The sequence below is a fragment of the Panthera pardus genome, unplaced genomic scaffold (assembly GCF_024362965.1).
Source record: "Panthera pardus isolate Hobbes unplaced genomic scaffold, ASM2436296v1 HiC_scaffold_1, whole genome shotgun sequence".
In the NCBI taxonomy this organism is placed as follows: Eukaryota; Metazoa; Chordata; class Mammalia; order Carnivora; family Felidae; genus Panthera; species Panthera pardus.
In genome coordinates, this window is record NW_026526654.1 from 71,014,640 (window position 1) to 71,040,058 (window position 25,419).

At 45.5% G+C, this 25,419-nt stretch overlaps 1 protein-coding gene and 1 long non-coding RNA gene across 3 annotated transcripts in view; one reads left to right on the top strand and one right to left on the bottom strand.

Moving 5' to 3' along the window:
• The window catches only part of FAM124A (family with sequence similarity 124 member A), a 100,592-nt gene extending 83,712 nt beyond the window's left edge, over positions 1-16,880 (top strand). For both annotated transcript variants that reach the window (XM_053899832.1, XM_053899836.1), the window contains one exon: positions 13,549-16,880. In XM_053899832.1, the coding sequence (XP_053755807.1) occupies positions 13,549-14,346 (798 nt within the window). In that variant the 3' untranslated portion in view covers positions 14,347-16,880. The remainder of the gene's footprint in view (positions 1-13,548) is intronic.
• Positions 15,228-23,542, bottom strand: LOC128776156 (uncharacterized). Its single transcript, XR_008421161.1, has 4 exons — positions 23,007-23,542; positions 21,083-21,387; positions 19,619-19,725; positions 15,228-16,265 (listed from the first exon to the last, which is right to left on the bottom strand). It is a non-coding gene; the product is annotated as an uncharacterized LOC128776156 (long non-coding RNA).
• Positions 23,543-25,419: the final 1,877 nt, after the last annotated feature.

Consider the following 25,419-nt stretch of genomic DNA (forward strand, 5'->3'; position numbering starts at 1 on the left):
CCGCGAGTTCGAGCCCCGTATCGGGTTCTGGGCTGGTGGCTCAGAGCCTGGAGCCTGCTTCCAATTCTGTGTCTCCCTCTCTCTCTGCCCCTCCCCCGTTCATGCTCTGTCTCTGTCTCAAATAAACATTAAAAAAAAATTAAAAAAAAAAAAAGAATACATACGTACCAGTAAACTAATCCAAGGAGCTGAAAGACCTACACTCTGAAAACTACAAAACATTGGTGAAAGAAACTGAAGACAAACAAATGGAAAGTTATTCCATGCTCATGGATTAGAAAAATATTGTTAAAATGTCCATATTACCCAAAGCAATCTGCAAATACAGTGCAACCCCGATCAAAATACCAATAGTATTTTTCACAGAACCAGAAAAAATGATCCCAATATTTGTATGGGATCACAAAGACCCTGAATGACCAAAGCAATCTTGGGAAAGAACAAAGCTGGAGGTATCACAATCCTTGACATCAAGATATACTACAAAGCTATAGTGATCAAAACAGGATGGTGCTGGCACAAAAATGACAGATCAATGGAACAGAATAGAGAGCCCAGAAATAAGCCCACTTTATATGGTCAATTAATCTCAACAAGAGAGGCAAGAATATACAACAAAGACAGTCTCTTCAACAGATGGTGCTGGGAAAACTGGACAGCTACATGCAAAAGAATAAAACTGGACCGCTTTCTTACACCACTCACAAAAATAAACTCCAAATGGATTAAGAACTTAGATGTGAGACCTGAAACCATAAAGCTTCTGGAAGAAACATAGGCAGTAATCTCCTGAACATGAGCCTTGGCAACATTTTTCTAGATATGTCTCCTAAAAACAAAAATAAACTACTGGGACTACACCAAAAATTAAAAGCTTTTGCACAGCAAAGGAAACTGTCAACAAAATGAAAAGGCAACCTACTGAGTGAGAAAAGATATTTTCAAATGATATATCTGATAAGCAGTTAATATCCAAAACATACAAAGAACTTACACAACTCAACATCAGAAAAATAATCTGATTAAAAAATGGGCAGAGGATCTGAATAGACATCTCTCCAAAGAAAACATAAAGATGGCCAACGGACACATGAAAGGACACATGAAAGGATGAAAGGATGCATCACTAATCATCAGGGAAATGCAAATCAAAACCACAATGAAATATCAACACCTATCAGAATAGCTAGTTTCAAAACGGTAAGAAAGAACTGTTGGCAGGAATATGGAGAAAAGGGAACCTTGATGCACTGCTGTTGGGAATATAAATTGGTACAGCCACTGTGGAAAGCAGTATGGAAGTGCCTCAAAAAATTAAAAGCCAATACCCTATGATCCAGTAATTCCACTACTAGGTATTTAGCCAAAGGAAACAAACACACTAATTCAAAAAGATATATGCACCCCTATGTTTAGTGTAGCATTAGCCAAGATATGGAAGCGACCCAAATGTCCACTGATAGATGAATGGATAAAGAAGATACGTGTGTGTGTGCGCGTATACACAAATGCATACATACACACAATGGAATATTAGCTATAAGAAAGGATAAGATTACCATTTGTAACAACATGGATGGACCTAGAACGTATTATGCTAAGTGAACTAAAATGAAAGAAAAAACAGAAACAGACCCATTAATACAGAGAACTGATGGTTGCCAGAGGGGAGGGGAGTGGGAGATACAGGCTTCCTGTTAGTGAATGAGTAGGTCCTGTGGATGAAAGGTGCAGCATAGGGAACACAGTCAATGTTATTGTCATAGTGTCTTATGGTGACAGTTGGTAGCTACAATTGAGGTGAGCATAGTGTAACATACAGACTTGTTGAATTACTGTGTTGTGTACCTGTAAGTAATGTAATGTGGTGTGCCAACTTCAATTAAAAAAAAAAAAAATTGGTCAGAGAGACTGAGACACAGTCTCACAATGAATCTCAGCCCTGGCAAGGTAACCCACCATCAAGAGGGATCTCACAACTCATAATCTCTCCCTGTGGAGTAAAGGCTTTGAACTCCTCTTGTGGTACTACAGCTTCTAAGACCTGAACCTGGGAGATAAGTCCCCAAAACATCTAGCTTTGAAAACCATGGGCCTCATGTCCATGAGACCCACAAGGCTATAGTGATCTGGGAAATAGTTCTTTTTTATTTAATTTTTTATTTAAAAAAATAAAGTTTACTTATTTTGAGAAAGGCAGAGACAGTGTGAGTAGGGGAGGGGCGAGAGAGGTAGAATCCCAAGCAGGCTCTGCACTATCAATGCAGAGCCTGACTCAGGGCTTGAACTCACAAAACCATGAGATCGTGACCTAAGCCAAAACCGAGAGTCAGATGCTTAACTGATCGAGCCCCAGGTGCCCTGAGAAATAGTTCTTAAAGGGCTAGACAGTGCCCTGATTTTTGCAGCTGTCATCCAGGAGACACTCCTTGGCTGCTTGCTCTAGTGTCCAGGGGGTCTTACTTTCATGGGTTCCACAGGATTTTAACAAACTGAAAAAGAGTTCTTAACCAGCTATACATCAGGGCACAGCAAAGAAGCATCAGACTGAAATACTCTTTAAAAGAAGCTTATTAGCATATCTTTATAGCTATGGCCTGTGGGGCATGCTTTTATTTAAACACTTGTATAGGAGCTGACTACAGTCCTCTCCAGAGACCGGGAGGGCTGGTGGGCACCATCCTTGTGCTCTCCATCTTCACACGTTTCCTCTTCCTGGCCCAAGTTTGCCAGTGTCTCCACGAAAGGAGCTTTTATATTTTTTGGTGCCCTAGGTTTTGTGGCTGCCACCCTGAGAAAACATTCCTTGATAGCTTGGCTCTGGTGTCCAGCAGGGCTTGTGTTCCCGGATTCAGTGGGATGGTAGCAAACAAAGAAATGGTTCTTAACTGGCTGTCATCCCAGAGCTCAGTGCAGAGGGAGCAGACAATAATGCCTGTCACCCAGTCTTCTGCTGAAAGAGGTATATTTGCATACTTTCAAATGTGCTGCTTGAGGTTCTTGCTTTCCATCAGCCTGAATCTAGGTGCTGACTGAGATCCTCCCTCTGGGATATGCACAGGTCTTAGAGCGCCCTCAATTGTTTGGAGCAATTAGGAATAAAATGGGCTGCGTGGACAAACACAAAGTTTTTGAGATAAAGAGCTAGAGCAAGGATGAATAAGTCCTTCAGACTGGGAAGTGTGGCTCTTTTCTCTAACACAACCAACACAGAAAATCAAAAAAAAATGAACAAAAGAACATGTCCCAAACGAAATAACAAGATGAAATCTCAGAAAAAGACCTTAATGAAACAGAGATAAGTTATTTACCTGATGAAGATGCTCACTGAGCTCAGGAGAAAATGAATGAACAAAGGGAGAAGTTCAACAAAAAGAAAATATAAGAAAGTACCACATAAGGAGTCATAGAGCTGAAGAACAATTATTGAACTGAAAAATGCACTGGACGGGTTCAACAACAGACTAGATGAAGCAGAAGAAAGGATCAGTAAACTTCAAGACAGGGCTTTGGAATTCCTCCAATTAGACCAGCAAACAGAAAAAAATAAGAACAAGAGTGAAGATAGCTTAAGGAACTTATGGGACACTATGAAGCTAACTAACATTCATATTATAAGGGTCCCCAGAGGGAGAAGTGAAAAAGGAGCAGAAAATCTGACAAAATAATGGCTGAAAACATTCCTGATCTGGGGAAAGAAACAGACATCCATATCCAAGAAGTCCAGAGAGTTTCAAAGAAGATGAACCCAAAGAGACCCATGTAAGACACATTGTAATTAAAGTGTTAAAAGTTAAAGACAAGGAGAGAATCTTAAAAGCAGAAAAACAACTTCTTACATACAAGGGAACCCCTGTAAGACCATCACTGGATTTGTCAGCAGCAACTTTGCAAGCCAGAAGCGTGTGGAATGATACACTCAAAGTGCTGAAAGGAAAAGAAAAAAACTGCCAACCAAGAATACTGGGTGAAGCTGTCCTTCAGTTGAAGAAGAGAAAGTTTTTCACACAATCAAAAGCTAGAGTTCATTACCACTAAAGCAGTCTTACAAGAAATGTTGAGGGGACTACTTTTAGTTGAAACAAAAGGATGTTAATGAGTAACAGGAAAACAAAAAAGTATAAATCTCACTGCTAAAAGTAAATATATAGTAAAGTTCAGAAAAATCTAATTTTGTAAAGGTGATGGGTTCATCATTTATGATGCTAGTATGGAGGTTAAAAGACAAAGTTGTAGGAATAACTATAACTACAGTAATTTGTTATTGGATATACAGGATAAAATGATATAAATTATGGCATCAAAACAAAAATGTTGGGGTGGAGTATAAATATTTAGAGCTTTAGGATGTGTTCAAACTTATTACATTAAAATAAACTACAGTATATAAGTTGTTTTTTTGTAAGCCTCATGGTACCCCAAAGCAAAAGCCTGTAGTATATACACGCAAGATAAAGAGAAAGGAATCTAAACACACCACTGCAGAAAATCATTAAGTCATAAAGGAAGAGATCAAGAAAAGAAAGGGATTATAAAACAGAAAACAGTTTTAACAAAATGGCAATAAGTACATACCTGGCCATAATGGCCTTAAATGTAAATGGGGGAACTTGGGTGATTCAGTTGGTTAAGCATCTGACTCTTGATTTCAGCTCAGGTCATGATCTCATGGTTCATGAGTTCAAGCCCTGCATTGGTCTCCATGCTGACAGTATGGAACCTGCTTGGGATTCTTTGTCTCCCTCTATCTCTGCCCCTCCCCTCCTTGCTCTCTGTCTCTATCAAAATAAATAAATAAGCAAATAAATAAGCAAGTGTGAATGGACTAAATTCTCCCCTCAAAGACAGAATGGCTGAATGGATTTTAAAAAAACATATCTCTATACAAGATGTACCTACAAGATGCTTCCGGACAGAAAGTAAAGGGATAAAGATTTCCCATACAAATAGAAATGGAAAGAAAGCAGGGGTAAGCTATACTTCTATCAGACAAAATAGACTTTAAGAAAGACTGTAATAAGAGACAAAGGGTATTTTATAATGATTTTATAGTGTCTCATTTGTCAATGAGACAAAATGGAAATTCCACATGCTAAAATGTGCGACACAGCTAAAGCATTTCTGTGACAGAAGTTCATAGAGATAAATGCCTACATCAAGAGACCACAATGAGCTCAAATAAACAACCTAACTTTACACCTCAAGAAATTAGAAAAAGAAAAAAGAAAACCCAGATTTAGTAGAAAGGAGATAATAAAAGGATCAATGAACCTAAGAAAAGCTAAAACAGAATTGACAAACCATTAGTTCAACTCATCACAAAAAAAAAACAAGGACATCCTTCAAAAAAAAAAAATCAGAAATGAAAGAGATGTTAAACTGAGTACCACAGAAAAAAAGGATCATAGGAGACTACTATGAAAAATTATATGCCAGGGCACCTGGGTGGCTCAGCCAGTTAAGCATTGAACTTTGGCTCAGGTCATGACCTCACAGTTCATAACTTTGAGCCCAGCATTGGGCTTTCTCTCTGCTGTCAGCACAGAGCCTGCTTCAGATCCTGTGTCTCCCTCTCTCTCCGTCCCTCCCCTGCACACTCTATCAAAAATATTTTTTTTTAATTTTAAGAAAAGAAAGAATGGATAAATTGTCAGAAACATAAAATCTACCAAGACTAAATCATGAAGAAATAGATAATCTGAACAAACCAATTACTAATAAGGAGACTGAATGAATAATCAAAAACTTCCCAATGGAAGTCCAGGACCAGATGTCTTCACTGGTGAATTCTACCAAACATTTAAAGAAGTATTAATACCAATCCCTCTCAAACTCGTCCAAAAAATAGGAGAGAAGGGAACACTCCAAACTCATTTTACGAGGCCAGCATTGCCTTGATACCAAAACCAGACAAAGATGCCACAAGAAAATTACAAATCATTATCCCTTATCAACATACATGGAAAAATCCTCAACAAAATAATATTAGCAGACTGAATTGAACAATACATTAAAAGGATTATACACCATGATCAAGGGGGGATTTATTCCAGGGATGCAAGGATAGTTCAAAATCTGCATATCAGTGTTATATACCACATTAACAAAATGAAGGATAAAAATTGTATGGTCATTACAATAGATGCAGAAAAAGCATTTGACAGAATTCCACATTTGCAAAAAAAACTGGGGTTGGGTATAGAAGCAACACACCTTAACATCATAAAGGTATATATATATAACAGTTAAGCCCACTGCTAACATCATACATAGTGGTAAAACGCTGAAAACTTTTCTTCTAAGGCCAGAAACAAAAGATTCCCACTCTCCCCACATTTATTCAGTATAATATTGCAAGTCTTAACATCAGTTAACGAAGACAGAGAAATAAAAGGCACCCAAATTGCAAAGAAAAAAGTAAAACTGTCACTATTGATGGATTATATACTATAAATAGAAAACCCTTAAGCCTATACCAAAAAAAACAAAAACAAAAAAACAAAAAAAGCCCTGTTAAAACTAATGAATTCAGTAATACTGCAGGATACAATATCAATATAACAAATTTCTGGCATTTCTATGCACTAATGAACTATCAGAAAGAGAAATTAAGACAATACCATTTATAATTTCATCAAAAGAATAAAGTACATAAAATGAATTTAACCAAGTTGAGAGACCTATACATTGAAAACCAAAGACATTGATGAAATTGAAGAAGACACAGATTATGGAAAGGTATTCATGCTCATGGTTTGGAAGGAAATGATCAGTATTGCCAAAAAAAAAAAAAAAATGTCCATACAGCCTAAAGCAATCTACGTATTCAGTGCAATCCTTATCAAAATCTCAATGGTATTTTTCATACACCTAGAACAAATAATCCTAAAATGTGTATGGAACCACAGAGGATCCTGAATAGCCAAAGCGATCGTAAGAAAACAACAAATCTGGGGACTTCACACTTCCTGATTCCAAACTATATTACAAAGCTATAACAATAAAAACAGTATGGTATTGGCATGAAAACAGACACAAAGAGTCATGGAACAGACTAAGGAGCCCAGAAATAAATTCACACTTATGTGGTTGGTTAATTTACAACAGTGGAGCCAAGAATATACAATGCAGAAAGGACAGTTTCTTCAGCAACTGGGACTGGGAAAATTGGACAGCCAGCCACATGCAGAAGAATGAAACTGGACCACTGTTTTATACCACACACGCAAACAAACTCGAAATGGATTAAATGCTTGAACTTAAGAACTGAAATAAGATCCCTAGAAGAAAACAGGTGGTAAGCTGCTTGACATTGGTCTTGGTGATGATTTTTTGGATTTGACACCAAAAGGAAAGGCAGCAGAAGCAAAAATAAACAGTGAGGCTGCACGCTAGAAGGCCTCTGCACAGCAGAGTAAAAGCAACCGTCAACAAAATGAAAAGGCAACCTACTGAGTGGAAGAAAATATGTATCTGGTAAGGGGTTGATATCCAGATAAAGAATTCACGTGACTCAGTAGCAGATAAACAAAAAAATCTTATTAAAAAATGGGCAGAGATGCTGAATGGAGATTTTTCTATAGGGGGCTTTCAGAGGGCCAGCAGGTACATAATACGGTGCTCACGTCGCTAATCATCAGGGACATGCAAATCTAAACCACAAACGCTATCTACCACCTCCCCCCAATCAGAATGGCTGTTACCAAACAGACAAGAAACAACGTGTTCTCAAGGATGAGGAGTAAAGGCTGTGGAATGTAAATTGTTGCAGCCGCTGTGGAAAACATCATGGAGATTCCTCAAAAACTAAAAATAGAACCACCATGTGATCCAGCAGTTCCTCTCGTAAGCGTTCATCCAAAGAAAATGAAAACAGTAACGCAAAAAGATATTTGCACGCACCCTCCCACGTACACTGCAGCATTATTTAAAATAGCCAAGGTACGAAAGCCACCTATGTGCCCACCAGCAGATGAACGTGTAAAGAAAAATGGTTTTTTTTTAGCCATAGAAAAAGAAGGAAATTCCACCAGTTATGACAACAGAGGGTCTATCTATGCTAAGGCAGTATGCTAAGCAAGATAAGTCAGAGAAAGAGAGGTACCACATGATCTTACTTATATGTGGATTAAAAAAAAAATCATAGATACAAGGAACTGACTGGTGATTGTCAGAATTGGGAGATGGGGAGTGAAGCTGTTCAAAAGATGTAAACGTTCAATTATCAAATAAGCCCTGGGGATGTAACACAGCTTGATGGCTGTAGTTAACAATACTGGGCTGTATACTGAAAGTTGCTAAGCAAATTAAAAGTTCTCATTACAGGAAAAAAAAAGTCTATCTGTGGTGATGGATTAACTAGGCTTATTTCACAATATACATAAACATCGAAAAATTATGTTGTACACCAGGAACTGATGTTATATATCAACTATATTTTAATAAGAATTGTTTTGGTAAAATAATTTTATTCAAAATTTTTTAAAGAATTTCACAAACAACATAGGCTTTGCCTGTGGGTATCCCTCTTAGTGGTTATATGGAAACTTCCCAAAGGACAGTGAAAGGAGAAGGAGGATGTGTTTTTCTTTAGAACAAAAATCTGATTTCTCATGTGAACCCATTGCCCAATTTCCTTGAATTGCCCCTAATTTTTTTTTTATTAGTCCCTGGGTTAAAAGCTCTATTGCTGGCTCATTACATAGCAGACAATGCCACAGTAGTTGTGTTTGTGCCAAGGACACAACAAGAAATGACCTTTCTCAGAAAGGAAGTGTGAGGATGAACATGAACTCTGGTGTGACACTGCCCAGGGTCACTGGGTCAGGGGCAGAATCCCCTTCACTGGGGAATCTACCCATGTGCCAGGGAATGAACCTGCTGACACCCAGATCATTGAAAAAGATGCTTCGGCTCAGACTCCTTTACCTCCCTAACCGCAAACTGTTTATGCTCAAAGTTGCATGAGAAGCTTCTGGGTTGATTACTGCAATTTCAAGTTTTTGAGGATTTCAGAGACATAATCAGATCTCCTGGCTAGCTGCCTTAAGCAGATTCATTTATCTAATGCCATTCTGTTCCATAAATAGCAAAGGGGGGAACCACTGGCTTCCAGTGAGTCAGCTAGCCTGCACTGCTTCAAAGAGAAAGGAAGGTGACCCCGAGGTACATTGCTGCTGTCACAGAAGGCAGTCCTGAGAGACAAAAGCCAGGGCAGAGAGAGGCTTCCAAGGAAGGAGGGCACATAGGGTATTGTTTCAACTCTGGAAAGATCATCTGGGGAGGGGTTTCCTGAGACATCTCCAACCATTCATTCTCAGCCTCTAGTGTTCCTGGTCAAGTTAGACGAGCAGACGAGAGAGTCCGGAAACAGCTACCGCAGCCAGGAGGACACAAGAAAGCAGCTCCGTGTTTGGTCTACGCGACTTGTCTTTCAGACAGACAAGACCCTGCTTCTTCTGTACAGAGCTGGGGAATACCACCAGGGAATACCAGATGTGCTGCAAACACATCCCACGTGTGCTCAGCCCGAGAGCTGGGGTGTGGAGGCTCGCAGCCACCCTCCTGCAGCTCCCTGCCCCCAGACCCTGTCATTACCACCAGCCAACACCGGTCCAGTTGGAGCCCCACCTGCCCAGCTGGCACTTCCACGGTGCACCTGGGCCCCCCTCTGGTGACAAACACCAGGTGCCTCCTCCTCTCTTCAAAGCAGCATAATTTAGGGTTTATCTGAATTCCTGCCTTCATAATGGAGTAAAAATAAGAGAGCACAGGTAGGTTTGTTAAACAAGCACAGCGATGACAATACCTGCCATCAAGTGTTCCTCCTCTGCCAGTTGTTCCTGGTTTTAAGTCAAAGTTAACACCACACTGTCCCTGACAGCGGAAAGATTGAGATGTCTCCTAGCACTTTCTTTCTTGGGAACCTTGGCCTTTGGCTTCTCAGGAAGTAATATTCAGAGGCTCCCTTTTTCAAGCATACTGAGAATGCAAACATGCTCGCCAAGAGCGTGCGCCTCGAATAAGGCTCCAAAGATGGAAGTGATAGGGTAATGTGTAAGAAAATTTCCAAATAAGAAAATACACTGGGGCACCCCGGGGAATTGGCCCTGATAGACATTTTAATTAATAAACATTGCCTCTCCCCTCCCAAAGCATCCTCCATCCCCGAGGACTTCCTTCTGTAAAGAGCTTCATGATTTATCTTCTCTTGTTTGGCCAAACTCCAGCGAGTAAGAAAATCAGTTTGCCTCCCCGACAGCCACCTCGCTGTGATACCTCTTGGGCACAGCTGTGCCTTCAGAGGCTGCTCCTGTCCCCATCCCAAAGGTAGGACTCTTCATGCTTACCCTTCCAGAGTCAGAAGGGCTGGGTGGGAGTCCGGGAGATGCCGGAGCATGGAGCAGCAAGCCCTACTGAGTGGATCATACCTCCAGCAGGAACCAGCTCGGCTCCAAGTCTTCTTGCCATGTTCAGCAAGGTCCCCCGTGCACATAAAAGCTGGGGCTGCTGCAAACTGAAGTGTCATGGTGAGGACAGCCTTGTGGAGCGCTATCTTTAGAAGACTGACACCGAACCCACTTACAACCTGCACTAAAAGCACTCTGCGTCACATTCTTCAAGCGTCAATAATTTCAGACCGTCAGAAATCTCAATTGCCGCTTTCACCTTTAGCTCCTTAAGCCACCCTTGGCAGAATGATTTGGGAATTTCAGGATGCTCTCCAGAGCCTGGAGGGCAGGAGTAGAATCGGCAGGACAAGGGTACACATCCACGCTACAGGATGTAGAGACTGAGAATTGAGAGGATCAGGAAGGGTGGACAGCAAAGCCATACAAAATCCTGAATATCTGAACTGATGTTTAAGAAACTCATGCGAGCAAGTGAAAATGCAGCTTACTTGACATGAATCTTAAAAAGTGAAAGACTACAGCAGTATCTTCCAAATGCTCTTTCTGCCACCAGTCTTGCCCCCCCCTCCCCATCCAGTCCTTTCTCCTTTACCCTGCTGCCACAGATTTGGCCATGCCACCATCTTGCTTTCAGGCCTTTGGGTTTTGAAATGCAGGTGCCTTATACATACTACATGATTTGGGGCCCACCACGACAAGACTCCTCTCACCTCTCAGAGCTCACCTCTTGGCTTTGGTTCCTGCCTCCAGCCTCTGATCAGGCTGCTTTTGTGCCTGAGTGTGGTTCCATGCTTCATCTGTTGCCCTCCAGGTGGCAAACATTTCTTCCACTTCTAAGATTTCATCCAAGTGTGACCCTACCTTTCCCCATGCTGCCTCACCCCTATTCAACCTCTCCCTCCTCTGTGCCTTAACATGGCTTGTATATTGCCATTCACTTTATCATCAGAGCTCACTTTATTATACTTGAACATTGTATTGTTAATTGTTGGGGGCTAAGACCATGTCTTACGCAAAATTATGTGGCCTGGCCCTCCAGACATTTCTCACACCAAAGAGCACATAGAAAATGATAATAATATTTATATAGTGCAACAGGCTGCTGGTGAAAGAGATCCAGATCTCAGCTTGCCTTTGATAACCCATTCAAAGCATAAACACACCAGTGAGGAAGCCCTGCATAAAAGACCCTCCTTGATGTTGATTGAAAGAATGAGTCAATGAGTCTGTTTATAAGATTACGAGATATCAGGGCCCCTGGGTGGCTCAGCCATTAAGCATCTGACTCTTGATTTTGGCTCAGGTCACGATCTCATGGCCGTGGTATCAAGCCCCACATCAGCGCAGATCCTGTTTGGGATTCTTTCTCTCCCTCTGTGCCCCTCCCCCACATGCGCGTGCTCTCTCTCAAAATAAATTTTAAAACTTTAAAAAAAAAGATTGCAATATCTGCAATTAGGCAAAGATCTTAGAAATTGATGAAAGGAATGGTCATATATTCATATATTTGTTGGTCAAAATAACTCCAACAATTAAGACTTCAACATAAAGAGAAGTATGTAGATTTCTTGCCCAGTTAGTCAAGGTCTCCTTGACCACTATGGCACTAGACTCCATTTGCAACTTATCTTCTGTCACTGCTTTTCATGCACCTGCACTGTAATCAAGCCAGACTACCAGTGCCCCCTGCAAGTTCCTTGCTTACCTGCCAACAGTCAGCCTCTGTTTGAGTTGGCCTCTCTCCAGAACAGCCTCCTCTCCACTCATGCCATCCACCAGGAGAACAGCTGCCCATCTCAAAGGCTCACCTTGAGGGCCACCTCCCCTGAAGACTCCTCTGCTCCTACCGGGCAGGCATGGTCTTGCCCTCATAGCCCTATTATTGTGCCCGTCATCACAGTCTCGTTCTTGTCTGACCAATTTCTTTTTTGTCTCCTATCCTTTCAATGAAATGTAAGTTTCATGCGGTCAAAGACTGAGTCTCATTGCAGTCCTTCCTCCTTTGCCTGTAACAGATGCACGATAAATGTATATTACATTCAACTATTTCCCAAGTGGCTGTGGGAAGACTCAGTTCCCATTTAATAGGGAGGTAAGGGTGCTTGTTGTGTAGGGAAGGGCCGGTGTCTCATAGCCTGCTGGGTGCCAGGAAATATCTCTGATAGTAAACCATCCTCCTAATCCTTATCTCAAGGATTCATAAATCAGATGATCCTGTACTTAATAGAGCCAAACCTGCTAGTCCCAAAACCATTATTTCATGGAAACTTGGCATAGTAAGGTTGGCCCGTAAGCTTGGGCACTGAGGTAGGCCAGGCGGAGAATCTCAGAGAAGCAGACCCAAGTGGGAATGTGCAGTGGAAAGAGAAGTCCCCAGTTCTGTGCAACGGAAGCAGGTTCCTGGTGCGCCACAGGGAGGGTGGGGGAATAGCACAACAGGGTGAGGTGTTAAAGGCAGAGAGACGGCTTATCCAAGGTCTGTGGGGCATCCACGGTGTCAGGCAGTAGTCAGCAGCCCCCTTTCCTGTCCAGGTCCTGAAAGGCAAGGTCTGTGGAGGATCGGTGGCCCCAGACGGCAAGTAAATAAATGCTAATTTCCTGATAGCCCCTCACTCGTCACAGATATACTGCCCTGAGCCACGGGCCACCCCTAGGATATGTCCTGGCAATCACACATGTACTGGAATCAAGTCCTGTGTTTTCTGAGCTGAGATGCTCTGTGCTACCCCACCCTGATCGCCCTCATCTTCCCATGAGTTACATGCAAATAGTGGTGCTCTGGTTGGAGAGAAACACATCCTCCCAGCATCCTGTTTGCACTTACTGGTAATTCTTATCTCCCTCCTCCGTGCGCAGCCCAACCCTCATTCTTGTGGCTAATCCGCTGAGCAAGCAGTTACTCCCTGCAAGGCCAGGGCCTGCATCTCCTCCCAGGTTCAGAGAGGGCTCCTCAGGCTGAGATAAGCCACACTCTCCCCAGCTCTGCCGCCTCTGTCTTCGCGTTAGAGTTCGGAGAAGGAAATTCCTGGTCTTGTTTGATGGCCGTGACCCTGCTGGAATTTTCCAGTGACCAGGAAGTGTGTCTCGTGACAGTCCCGCCCACCGCTAACCTGATGCGCCCTCTTCCCCCTTACAGGCGCAAAGGGTGCACAGGAAGTTTCCGAAACCCGGCAGAACTCAGCCCCCGTCCGAGCAGAGACCTCATCCCGCGCCTCCGCCGAGCACCGCGGCCCCGGCCCCGAGCAGCACACCTGGCGGCAGCCAGCAGCCCCTGCCGGAAGGGTCACACCTGGGGCCCGGCCCCACGGGCCTGCCTCCTGGGCCCCAACGAGCCAGCGGCCCTCCCAGCCTCCCCTGGTCTTTCCAGAGAAGCAAGTCCTTGTTTTGTTTGCCCACGGGAGACCCCTCCCCGGGCTCCTCGGCCCTACCACAGTGGTTCTCAAACACAGGTGACGCGGGGCACAGGGCATCGGAGTGGAGGCATGGCTGCCTCCTCTCCATCGATGACTTGGAGGGGGCCCAGGAGACGGACGTGGACACGGGCCTCCGCCTGTCCTCCTCGGACCTCTCTGTGGTCTCTGCGTATTCCGCACCCAGTAGGTTCTGCGGCACCGGGGAAGCAGCCCTCCCCTCTGCAAGATGCGGCGGCCACTGGTCCAAGCCCAGGGGTTCCAGAGACGGACCACTGCCCGCTGGGGGCGGGGTGACCACAGACACCTCCTGGGCTTCCCTCCCTTTCTTCACCAAAGGGCCCGCCAGCCCCTCCGCGACAGCTGCTGCTGCTCCCACTGCTTCCGGCCCCTCCTCGCTGACAGAGTCCGCGCCGGAGCCTCCCTGTGCTGCTCCCAGCGCCGAGCAGACCGGCGGGGATGCCCCACCGCCCCCAGCGTTGGCCGGACCTGTGGACAATGCCATGGAGGAATTCTACATCTGAACACCCTCTGCCCTTGCTTTTCAGACACACTGGCTCGGGTCCTACTGGCCCCGCTGGGGCCCGAACCCTGCCCGCGTTCTCAGCCCGGTCTGTCTGGGATCCGGCTCATCACACGTTGGCCGCACGGCCCATGCTTACCTGAGAGGGGGCAGGTTTCTAGACACTCGGTGGAAAAATACCAGCGTTTTTATGCAAATAAATTCTCAAGCTTCTGTTGTAAAAATTTTTTGAATCCTCCGTTCCCTTTGAGATACGGTCTAGTGCACTTAATACAATTTAAATGCTTCCTATAATTATTTGAAATGAAAAGAAAACCTAGTCAGCCGGAGCTGATTTGGCAATTTTTCATGCTGTGAAGGAAAAACAATTAAAGCCAAAACGTTGAATGTGGGAAAGATACTAAGTGACCTGTAGGAGAGATTAGTGCACCATAACGTAACGTACAGCTTACTGGATTCTGCGTACGTATTTGCATTACCAGGGACCAGTGGCCCTGAGAATTTCCAGGGAGTGCTTAATAGTGAAAAACCTCAGCTTGATAAAACAGTAAACATATATCAGACTATGGTAGCGTCTCACTTGGATGCCGTGCGACATCGGGAAATCTGGATTTATGCGAAGGTAGCTAATATATTTTAGAAGGATTTATCCTGAGTGACAGACTCTGTGATTTGAGTTCCCCAAACCAGACTGGCATCCACCTTTCAGTGACACCTTCACCGTAACAAGGAGAGTCTGCGGAGGACCACTCCACTACCCGGATTTATTTGGATCACTGCAGAATTGCTCATTGGAGTAGGTAGTGTTAAGATTCTTCAACTTTAAAACCCACAGTCCAAGGGCTACGTATATACGTCTCTATATAAATGACAGGAGCCACATTTTATACCACTGTCTCCAATAAACGTGCATTGTCACACACCCTGATCTTTTCGTCCTTAAATAATTTGTAACATTTTTTAAGCGGCATTTCGATTGCACAGATTAATAAATGCCCCCGTCTTCTCCAAATGGGAAGCTTTACAGGAAATGCCGCCCTGGACGAACACTTTCATTGCTAGCCTCCCATGAGTACATAGAAGCCTTAACTGAAGCAGGAGCTCTAGCCCAACCTTAGCCTTTTCTGCCTGTTGTCTGCCTCTGTCAAGCTTGAATGGTAGTTCAGTGTCACCTTTCTCACTCCAGTGAGGGTATGTTTACAGTTCCAAACGCAGCAGTGCCAAGTGCTTTCACCTTTGGGAAAGAAGGGCATGGATTTATTTGCCTTGCTCATTTCCTCATCGGGTGCTCCTCGCCTACACGACTCGTAACCCAGCTCTCACCTCTCTGGAAGTGCCCAGACCAGTCCAGACACCGCCTCAGAATCCTCGTCGACGCTGTCCTCCAAGCTGCCGTTAAGCCTTTGCCTTCCCTGTAACGAGAAGCTCAGATCCTGTCCCAAACATCCTGGATATTCCCGGCCTCCCAAATCATAATATGCTCCATTTTAAGTAAAAACATGATCTCTTATAATTCTGGGCCAGGAGAGAGCAAACTTTTTTCTAGAAAGGGCTAGGTAATGAACATGTTAGGTTTTGCCAGCCATTGGGTTTCTGTTGCAACTACTCAACTCTGTCATCACAGTGCGAAAGCAGCCATGGAAGATGTGTACGTGAATGGGCGTGGCTGAGTTCCAGTGGAGCTTTCTTCACAAGAACCGGCCTAAGCCTCGTGCTGGACTGAGGTTGATTTACGATCTCGGGCACAGTCCACAGTAAAGCTTCTCAGTCTGCAGCCCTCTGCTGCTGTGGGGTCCTCACGTCATGCCAGTGACTACAGAACCACAGGGCTCAGAGCAGTGAGGGACTTCTTTCTGCTGAGATGGTTCCTAGAAAGCCACTAGCTGTGTACCTCCCCTCCGGAAATGTGACTCACGGCAGCTGAGGATGAGAAACATGTTAACGTTAGGGAAGAGAAAACTCCGAGGTGTCGATGCAGCCTCTGAGGAACAGGAGGCAAGCTCATGCGTAGCAAAGGTCCACGAGACATAAAGAAGTGGACCAACTGCCAAGTTTGGTTCCTCCTGGCTTCCCCCCCCACCAGTACCCTTATTATACTTGCATGCACCCCCAGGATTGCTTCGGAGCCCAACCCTGATGCTGTCTGATCCGATCCCTTCTTTGTGACCCACCCTCGGCACAGTCCAGTCTACCCAGTTCAGCGACCCCAAAGGATGTCAGCGATGCCATTTAAAAGCAGGAAACGCAAGATGCCCCTGTAACACAAGGGGAGCACTGAGGGAAGCCCACTACACACATTCATGCATCCCCCCCCGCCTTCCCTCCCAGGCTGTGGTCAGAAGTGCCCGTACACCCTGTGCAGAAGAATGTCACAGAGAGATGTTGACAAAGCCCCAGCTTCAACTTCTGGCTGTGCACCAGCATTTTCCTCATCCAGGAAGTCTCCTGACCCGCACTGGGGGATCCTCATTACTTTTGTCGTGATAGATGCTGACATACTGTAAATGCTCAATAAATTTGTTCAATTGAAACACACGAGGCAGTCTCAAATTATTTCCCTCCTGGATTAGGCTCTGTGGTGTAGGAAATCTAGATTTTAGCCCCAGTTTTTTGTCATTTAATGGAGCCCAATCTCTTGTTGACCTTATATCTCCCCCCAGCGTTGCACAGGCGGTGGGGCATGGTGCCACATGTCCTGGTCTAGGACAACCCATCTCTTGTCTCTTTTCCAAAAAGACTCCCCAAATTACTGCTTACGGTCCCACCGTGGTCTACTCTAAATACCACCCAGTATGGGCTAGAAAGATCAAATGCTTCTTAGGTAGTTCCTAACTGACCTGCCAGCCCCTACAGAAATCATCTTGGGTCACCCATGGGGGGTGGGTTGGTGAGCTACCAAAGATAATTTTGTGATCGGAGGGCTGACGTGTGTACAAAATGGAATATAGTCCTGGGTGTTCTTTGAGCCCTGTGACCCAAGAACAGGGGAACGGTCACACGGAAGTCAGTGGGACCGTGCTGTAAAGTACGTTCCAAGTAAGACCAAATGTTTACTTTTATTGGGAAAACCATGTAAATCAGGAAAAATACAGGAGTCTTTCTTTCCCCCTGCTGGAGGTCTGTGTAGATGAATGAATTCTCCAATTCATCAGGTAAGAAACACCTAAGTAGATTCAGAATTCCTGGAAGAGATTCTTTAGGACAAATAAAAGTAATCGTGAAGAGCTCCTCTCTCCCAAACCCCCAGAATGCTATCAACGAGCCATTGTGGTCAATGATCTCAAATCTGAATTTCAGGAGAGCAGTGGAGAGAGCTGAATAGTCCTCTTTCCCCCTCCCTGCCCACCACATCTCTCTGTGTTTCTGGTCTCAACACAAATGCCTCTTATGATTTATAGGGTTCTGTTTCTCTTTAATTCCTTGGAAATACAATTGATCAGATACGGTAGAGGCTTGAGAAAAATAACATGAGAAATTGACTTTACATTATAAAAATGGATTCAGGAGGGGTCAGAACCTGAATTTAAAGATTTTTATATAATTAAACTCTTCCAACTTTTACTGAAGGCTGTTTTCTAATCCTGGGCATAGAAGTCTAGATACAAAATGTCTTTAAATCACATAATTTGAGTGAATAACGGAAGAAATATCAATGGTAATTGTTGGCACACTTTGGTCTTTAATAATTTTTCTAGAGATGTGATAACTATTGTCCAATTATGTGCCCAAAATTAGGATCAACATATCCATTTCAGAAGTCTCCAGAGTTATTTGGTGAAACTGAAAAGGCCCCTTCTCTGGGTCCCTATGGCATGCTTTCTGAGCTCTCCATCTGTGATGAGGGTCCCACTCCCAGCTGCCTAAGATGATATAGAAAAAATGCTTAGATAGATGAGGCACAGGCCCCAACTGGCCTAGTCCAGTTGGAGATTGCTGCAACCACCCCGTTATTTGAAACACTGGTCTTATAAGTTGAGCATCTGGAAGAAGCCAGCCAGGTTCCCCGAGGTCAGCCTTGCCCAATCTCTAGAACAAAGCTCAGAGCATTTTGGAACAGGAGCAACTCCACATGTGTGTGGCACAGTCCAAGAAAGGGCCTGATGAACGAAATCCTTCAGGCCAACTCACCTCCCTAGCTAGCTGGCTGTGGGAAAGCTTTGGTGCCACCTGCTGGCCGCCATGCCCAGGAGGGCCAGCAACCACCCTTTTCGTTGAAGACGGCTCCACCCAGATGAACAAGAAAGCATTTCATTTCCACTTATTATTCTGCATTTATTTTATTTCTACAAGGTATCACAGCAACTGAAATCACGACTGAAGACAATGCAAATAGAAGTAGAAAAGCAGGGCTAAGGGCTAAAGGGTCCATAAATATGCCAACCATAACGAAAGAAAAACCTAACTGTTGTGGATGACTCTCCCAGAAGCCAAAGCAAAAAGGGAAACGTGAGTAGCCTGGTTCTCACATAGGATTTGAAAATCTAGTGACATTGCCTTAAATTCATTATAATTTAAGTTGCCTTGATGGTATTCCTCAATGGGAACCAAGTTTTCCTTAGCACAGATTTCTAAAAATCACTTAGGGATTTCCAGGAGTGATTTTCTCTCAAGGGATACTAGTTTGGTCCAAGTTGATAGCTTTCTTGATTGAAGGATGGAATTTACAAGATCTGGAGGAGCAGACACAACCATGGGTTGACTGAGCCTTGCTAGACATCTCCAGCCACACTGTGGGGAGAGGGCAGAGAGCCTGAAGGGTGGCTTCCTCCACTCTGGAGACCAAATCTATAGTTTGGCACGTGGAGGGCAGGTGATGAGGCCAACATCCCACTGAGAAAGCAGAGGCTTCTACCCATGGTTTTCGCCTACACGCATAGAGAGACCACATCTTCTGGAGGCCCCTCTGCATCCTCACCCATGCTCTGTGGTTCCAAAGTCTACTCCACTCTCTACCCCTCTCCCTGGCACTTGGAAGCCCTTCCTGATAAGTTACAGATCCCCTCAGCATCCCTCCCCGAGCTTCCTGAGAATTGATACAAATTCAGGTCCCCGTACTTCTTTCTTCATTGCTCTGAAGAGATTCACTTATTCATCCAACAAGCATTTACTGAGCTCCACTACGTGTCAGGCTGGGTGCTCAGGACCCGGGACTGACAGAAGAGATGTCGTCTCTCCCTCAGAGAACCAGCCGCCCCTACTACCATCATTAATGTTTAGATTTTATAGTCCCGCTGATCGCTCTGATGGAATTAACCTCTGGTGCAAGTACCTACGTGTTCAGATTTTGGCATCAAGCAGGCCTGGCTTCCAATTCTGACCATCACCCACTGTGTGAGCTGAGGGCAAGTTATTTCACTCTCCTGGGCCTCAGTTTCACCATCTGTAAGATACGGACAACAATACCTACCTTGGGGGATAATTAGGAGACTTAAATTGCGTAATTTGCATGAAAGCCCTGCGATGCCTACAGCACAGCCATACTGAGTGAAGGCTGAGGTTCTTTCCTCTTACACTGGGGCTGCAGGATGGCACGTGTTCTGACCCCGGGGCTCCAGGCTCCTCACATTCCCAAGTGCAGGGAGCACGGTGAGGGCTGGCTTCCCAGCGCTTTTTAAAACACAAGTTCCGCTGTCCCCTCGCCACTCTCTGGACGATTCCCCCCTGACAGGAAAATGCCTGTCCGTCATCACATCCTCAGCTTCCCGGCTTCTGTCTCTCCTCCATCTCAAGCGGCTGCCGGCAAAGCCAGACCTTGTGCTTGTGCCCACCTGCCGCCGCTGCTGCTCCCAGATCTCCAGCTGAGCTTCCCTTCGCCAACCCCCAACGCCTCAAGCCTGTGCAACCCGTTGTGCCTTCCCGCCTCTTCTCTCCTTCGGGCGCCGCGGGCCGTGTGGCACCTGCAACGCTCCCCTCTGTCCTGTCCCTGCAAGCACTGGCCCGGCCTCACTGCCCGGCCTCCCCGGGGCGGGGGGCTCACCCGTCCACCCAACCTTCATCGCTGCTTGGCCAACTTCCACGCAACTCACAGGCTCCAACCGTCCACACCTGCTCCGACTTGCCAACCGCCCCTCAACTGCCTGGGTTTGCACTGCCCTCAGCAGCGAGCCTGCCCCCTATCCGGCCACGACCAGAACTGCCCACCGTCCCCTCCGCCTCCTTCCTCATCATCTGCTGTGTGTCTGATTCTCATCAGAGAGGACACAACACTAATGGGTAGAACGGATTGACTGCCAGGTCCTCTGCCCTTGGACGTGGTTTAAAGACCGGAAATGCAGCCCAGCTCAACAGAGGAAGCTGATCTGCCCAGCTCTGGAAGCTGAGCAAGGAGAGTCCTGGTCCTATTTCCACTCCGACAGTTATGTTCCACTTCCTGCAAAATGAGCCTCCTGTGTCCTATACAAGTAAATCACCCCATGCCAGCAGCTCTGGAATTCTCCTTAGCCATAAAGCTCAGTGGCAGTCTGGGTGTATGACCTGAGCTGGCTGTGCGGACCCACAGGGACCCCTTTGCTTCTTTGGTCAGTGTCCGAGCTCACGGCCCTGCCCCGTACTTCCCAGGAGTGATTCCCTGTCCAGCTTCGCCTTTGTGCCTTTGCTGGATCCAGGGAACCGGCGGCAGCTATGGAGGCAGGCTCAGGATCGTGACCCAACCACATGTGACCAGCTTCCTGCCACATGGACACATCCGGTTCCCAAATCAGCGTGACCCACACCCAACTAGCACCACACTCATATACCAGGCAAGACCAGCTCCTTCCGCCGTATGAGTCCTCAGTTCTGTTCATGGTTTCTTCTCTCTTCAGCATTCACATCCAAAAAACCAGATTTGAATGTCATCACTGAGACATACTGGCCGTGTGACCCGAATCAAAATACTTCATTTCTCGGGGCACTGGGGTGGCTCAGGTGGTTGAGTGTCCAACTCTTGATTTCAGCTCAAGTCATGATCTCAGGGTCATGGGATCAAGCCCCACGCCGGGCTCTGGGCTGAGCATGGAGCCTGCTTAAGAGTCTCTCTCTTCCTCTCCCCTGCTCACTCTCTCTAAAAAAATTTTAAAAAGAGACAAAAACAAAAACAAACCACCTTCACTTCTCACCTTTGGTTTCTTCATTTATAAAGTGGAGGAAATCAGAGCTGGGCGTAGGGCACTCGCCTCAGGAGCAAACTGAGGCAGCAAGATTAATAATATTTTAAGAAATGAGGCCTTCTTCATAGGGTCATTCTAAGGAACAAACGAGATCAAGTGGCCAAGTCTGGCACAGCAAGAGGTCGTTTTCACTTTTCAAGTGAGCAAAGGTTCTTAATACTCAATTTATGTTTCTACATGGCTCTTAGCAGTAATTGGTACAACCTTTTTGGAGAGAAGCATGGCAATAGATCTCAGTAGCCTTACAAATGCTCATGCCTTGTAACTCAATTTCCAGGCCTCTATCCCTGGATGGATAAAGAAATTATCCAAGACGGAAGTAAAGCCTTATGCATCTGTTTGTCATAGTACAATTTGTAATAGCAAACCACTAGGAAACAACCTGAACACGTGTGTATAGATTGCCCTTGACCATGTAAAACAGTGCAGAGAAACACAGACTGCCAAGGAGTATGTCAAAGCAGAACAGCTTTTGCTTCCGGATAGTATCATCGTGGGGGTATTTTTTCTGTTTCATTTTCTTTTTTGCACTTGACACATTTTCCATGATAAACATTTATTAATTTTATAATGAACAAATAAGGATTGTAAAACTAGAGAAACCCAGCCACTTTGAGGGTTCTCAATTTTCACATCACGTCTGCCCCCATTCCTGCCTCTTCGCCCTCTCTAGGTTTTACGTGCCTTCTGTTCCTTCCCCCCAACCCTAGCCACACAGGTGTTGTAGACTAGTGATTAGAGCAAGGGTCTTCTAATCCTGGCTCCTTCCTTACTAGCTGTAAAGCCCTGGACAAGTTCTGTAACCTTCCATGACTCCATTTCCTCATCTGTAAAGTGAGGGCGGTCAGATGCTTCGCCTGTCAAGAAATTTGTCTACACCATACAGAAACCGGCTTCAAGAACGCCTCTGGGGCTGAACGGCAAGGATGACAAGGTTGTCAGTAAGACTACAAGAGACCAGAGACCCTTCCCCAGTTCACCTACCATTAATCCTCCTGGACTCCTGTATGTCCCCATTCGGGGGAGAGCAGCACTCAATTGTAACTACAGTGGAACTTCCCTACGACACACAGGATGATGGCTCCACGTCCGAATCAGTTTGATTTACAAAAGTATTTCTGCACCCCTGATGTTGCTGCCTGAGAGCCACGCCCACTATCCAGTGTCTTTATAAACCGTGTTACCACTGCCCTAGTCTACGGCCACAGACTCCCAACTAGTTTCATGGCCCCCACATCTCCCCACTCCTGCCAATTTTTTTTTTGAGAAGTGCTTTGCACACCCTCCTGCCATGGCCCCTTCTTGCCAACCAAGCAAAAGTACCTGCTCCCCAGATACACCCTCAAGGTTCTCACCACCTGGCCCCCGTCACCTTGTACATACTAGCACTATTCTATGCTCTGGCCAAACAGGCTCTTAACTCTCCACTAAATATACCCTGTGCTTCCCCACCCGCATGCCAAAGCTCAGCTTATTCCTCCAACTCTCCGCCCATCCAACACCCAAACCCTACCTTCCACCAAGGCCAGTGCGAACAGCGCCTCCCTCAGGAAGTCTGACCGGTTCTTGCTGTCAGAGCACTTTCTGGTGTCATTCTGTGTAAGCACTCGGTCGTCCGTAACTCAGGACAAATCACAGGTAGTCTTGCTGTTGTTTAGGTACAAGGCCGATCTACCCAGGCAAATTATAAACTAGTCCTTGGTCCAAAGCAGTACGTGAATAAGTAAGATTCAAATGAGCACATGAGGGAGGCATTCACATTTGTCACAGCTCTTCAGCGGCCTCGCTGGTGTGCCATTCATGATAAATCCCCATTTTCACATTCCCAAGTCAAGGCCCCTGACCCGCCTCAGGCTGTTCACTTCGTGGTTATTCAACCCAAATGTCCTGCAGGGGGGGGGCGGAGAGGAAGGAATTGTAGGCAAGGAGGAAGACTCACGAGGCCATGCTGAGCAAGTCTGGATGTACACAGAACCTCCGCCATTTTTAACTTTGTTTTCTGTTTTCAATCCCATCTGCCCTTATGCTTCCAGACTGAAAAACCCTGACTTTTCTGATCTGTTTGTATGAAATTTTCTCTGTTCTCCCCTCCTCACCTCTGTTTAAATTTCAGTTATTATTTCTGGGCCCTTCATTCTCCCCATTACGTATTTCTGAGTCACTCTATCCACACCCACATTTGGATCCAGACACACCCTGGTTTGGACCAAGAGTAACACAGGCTTGTTACTCTGACCTCTAAAATGTTTCTTGTCTTTACAAACATTCAGGGCTAAACACTGAGGGCACTTGCTCACGGAACCTTTTTCCAGCCTAGAATTTGCCCATATTTCCCTACAGACATCCTATGTGTACATAGCTATTTTTAAACTCTACACCCACAAAACTCTTGGCAAAAACACCAACTGAATGGATTTCAAACCCAGCTGGCTTAAATCCACATGTTTGAAGAACACTGAAATGGCATAAACGCACTTACTTGCTCTCTTTAATGTTCCTCAGGTTAGAATCCCAGCCTTTCAAGGAAGATCTGAGGGCTCAGGTATTTGACCTGTTTCTTAGCCTCAGACTGAAAGTCATTTCCATCGTCACCTTCCAAGATTTCCCTCAGGGTAGACCAACCCAAGCCCTTGGAGATTTTGTACCCTCCAATGCCACATGTGTAACACAAAACAGCCCGGGGTCCCCTCGGATGGGGCTGTGCATGGAGAATCTCATTCAGAGCCACAGCCGCGCCCTGGAGCTGCGGGTCCCGTTTTCATCATGCCCATGCACTTACCATGCAATTATTCATATATTTTAAAAAATCTAACAGATGGGACATCTGGGTAGCTCAGTCGGTTAAGCATCCAACGTCAGCTCAGGTCATAATCTCACAGTTCATGAATTTGTGCCCCACGTCGGGTTCTGTGCTAACAGCTTGGAGCCTGGAGCCTGCTTCAGATTCTGTGTCTCCCTCTCTCTCTGCCCCTCCCCTGCTCACTCATTCTCTCTCTCTCTCTCTCTCTCTCTCTCTCTCTCTCTCTCTCTCCCCCCCCAACCCACCCAAAAATAAATAAAACAGTAAAAAAAAAAAAAATCCAACAGCTAGCAGACTCAACACTAGGGTACTAGGAAATGTGGTGCAATAACCCAGCAGTGTGAGGCAAACAATGATCGAGGAGAAGGGAGGCCACCTGTCTGTTTCAAGGGCATTTCTCAGAGCCCTGGCCTCCCTCTTAGTGCACCAGCAGCTTTGAGGCCACCTTCCTCAGATTGGTCAGACCTCAAGAGGGCCAGCGTGTCCCGCTCTACCCTGGGAGAAGAGGCAGCACCAGATCGCCTGGGAACGTGCAGTAAGAACCTCCCTGCATAAGACACCGCAGGAGCTGGTGAGGCATTCACAGCCCAGTAGAAAAATAAAGAGGAGAAGGTCATGGAATCTGTGTGCTGGGTCACGTCACTGTCCCATTTCAAGTCCTTTAGTGGCTTCTCATCGTCTTTGGACTAAAATTCCATTTGCCTGTCCCCGAGCCACAGAGGCCTACATGACCTGGTCCCTCATCTCTCTCAACCTCCCTCCCAACCCCCCTCTCTGCCTGGCTCACTCTCTGCTGATGCAATATACTTCTTACAGGTCACCCAACACTACGTACAATCTACACGTGCAGTCCCTCCACCCGTGATGCTCTTCTGCCTCTGCTTTGCGCCTTGATTGCCTTATTCTTTTGGACTCCAAGAAAATGCCATCTCTTCTGAAAGGACTTCCTTGATGGACCACTTGTCTGTGTCTTCTTGCCACCTGACTATCTACACACACATGCATCCCCTTCCCTGCATTCCTTTTCAGCCTCTGGCCTTTCTTCCAGATACGGATCACAATTTTTAAGTGTCTTCTCCGTATATTGCATTATTTTTTATTTGGCACCCTGACTAAAGTACCCTCC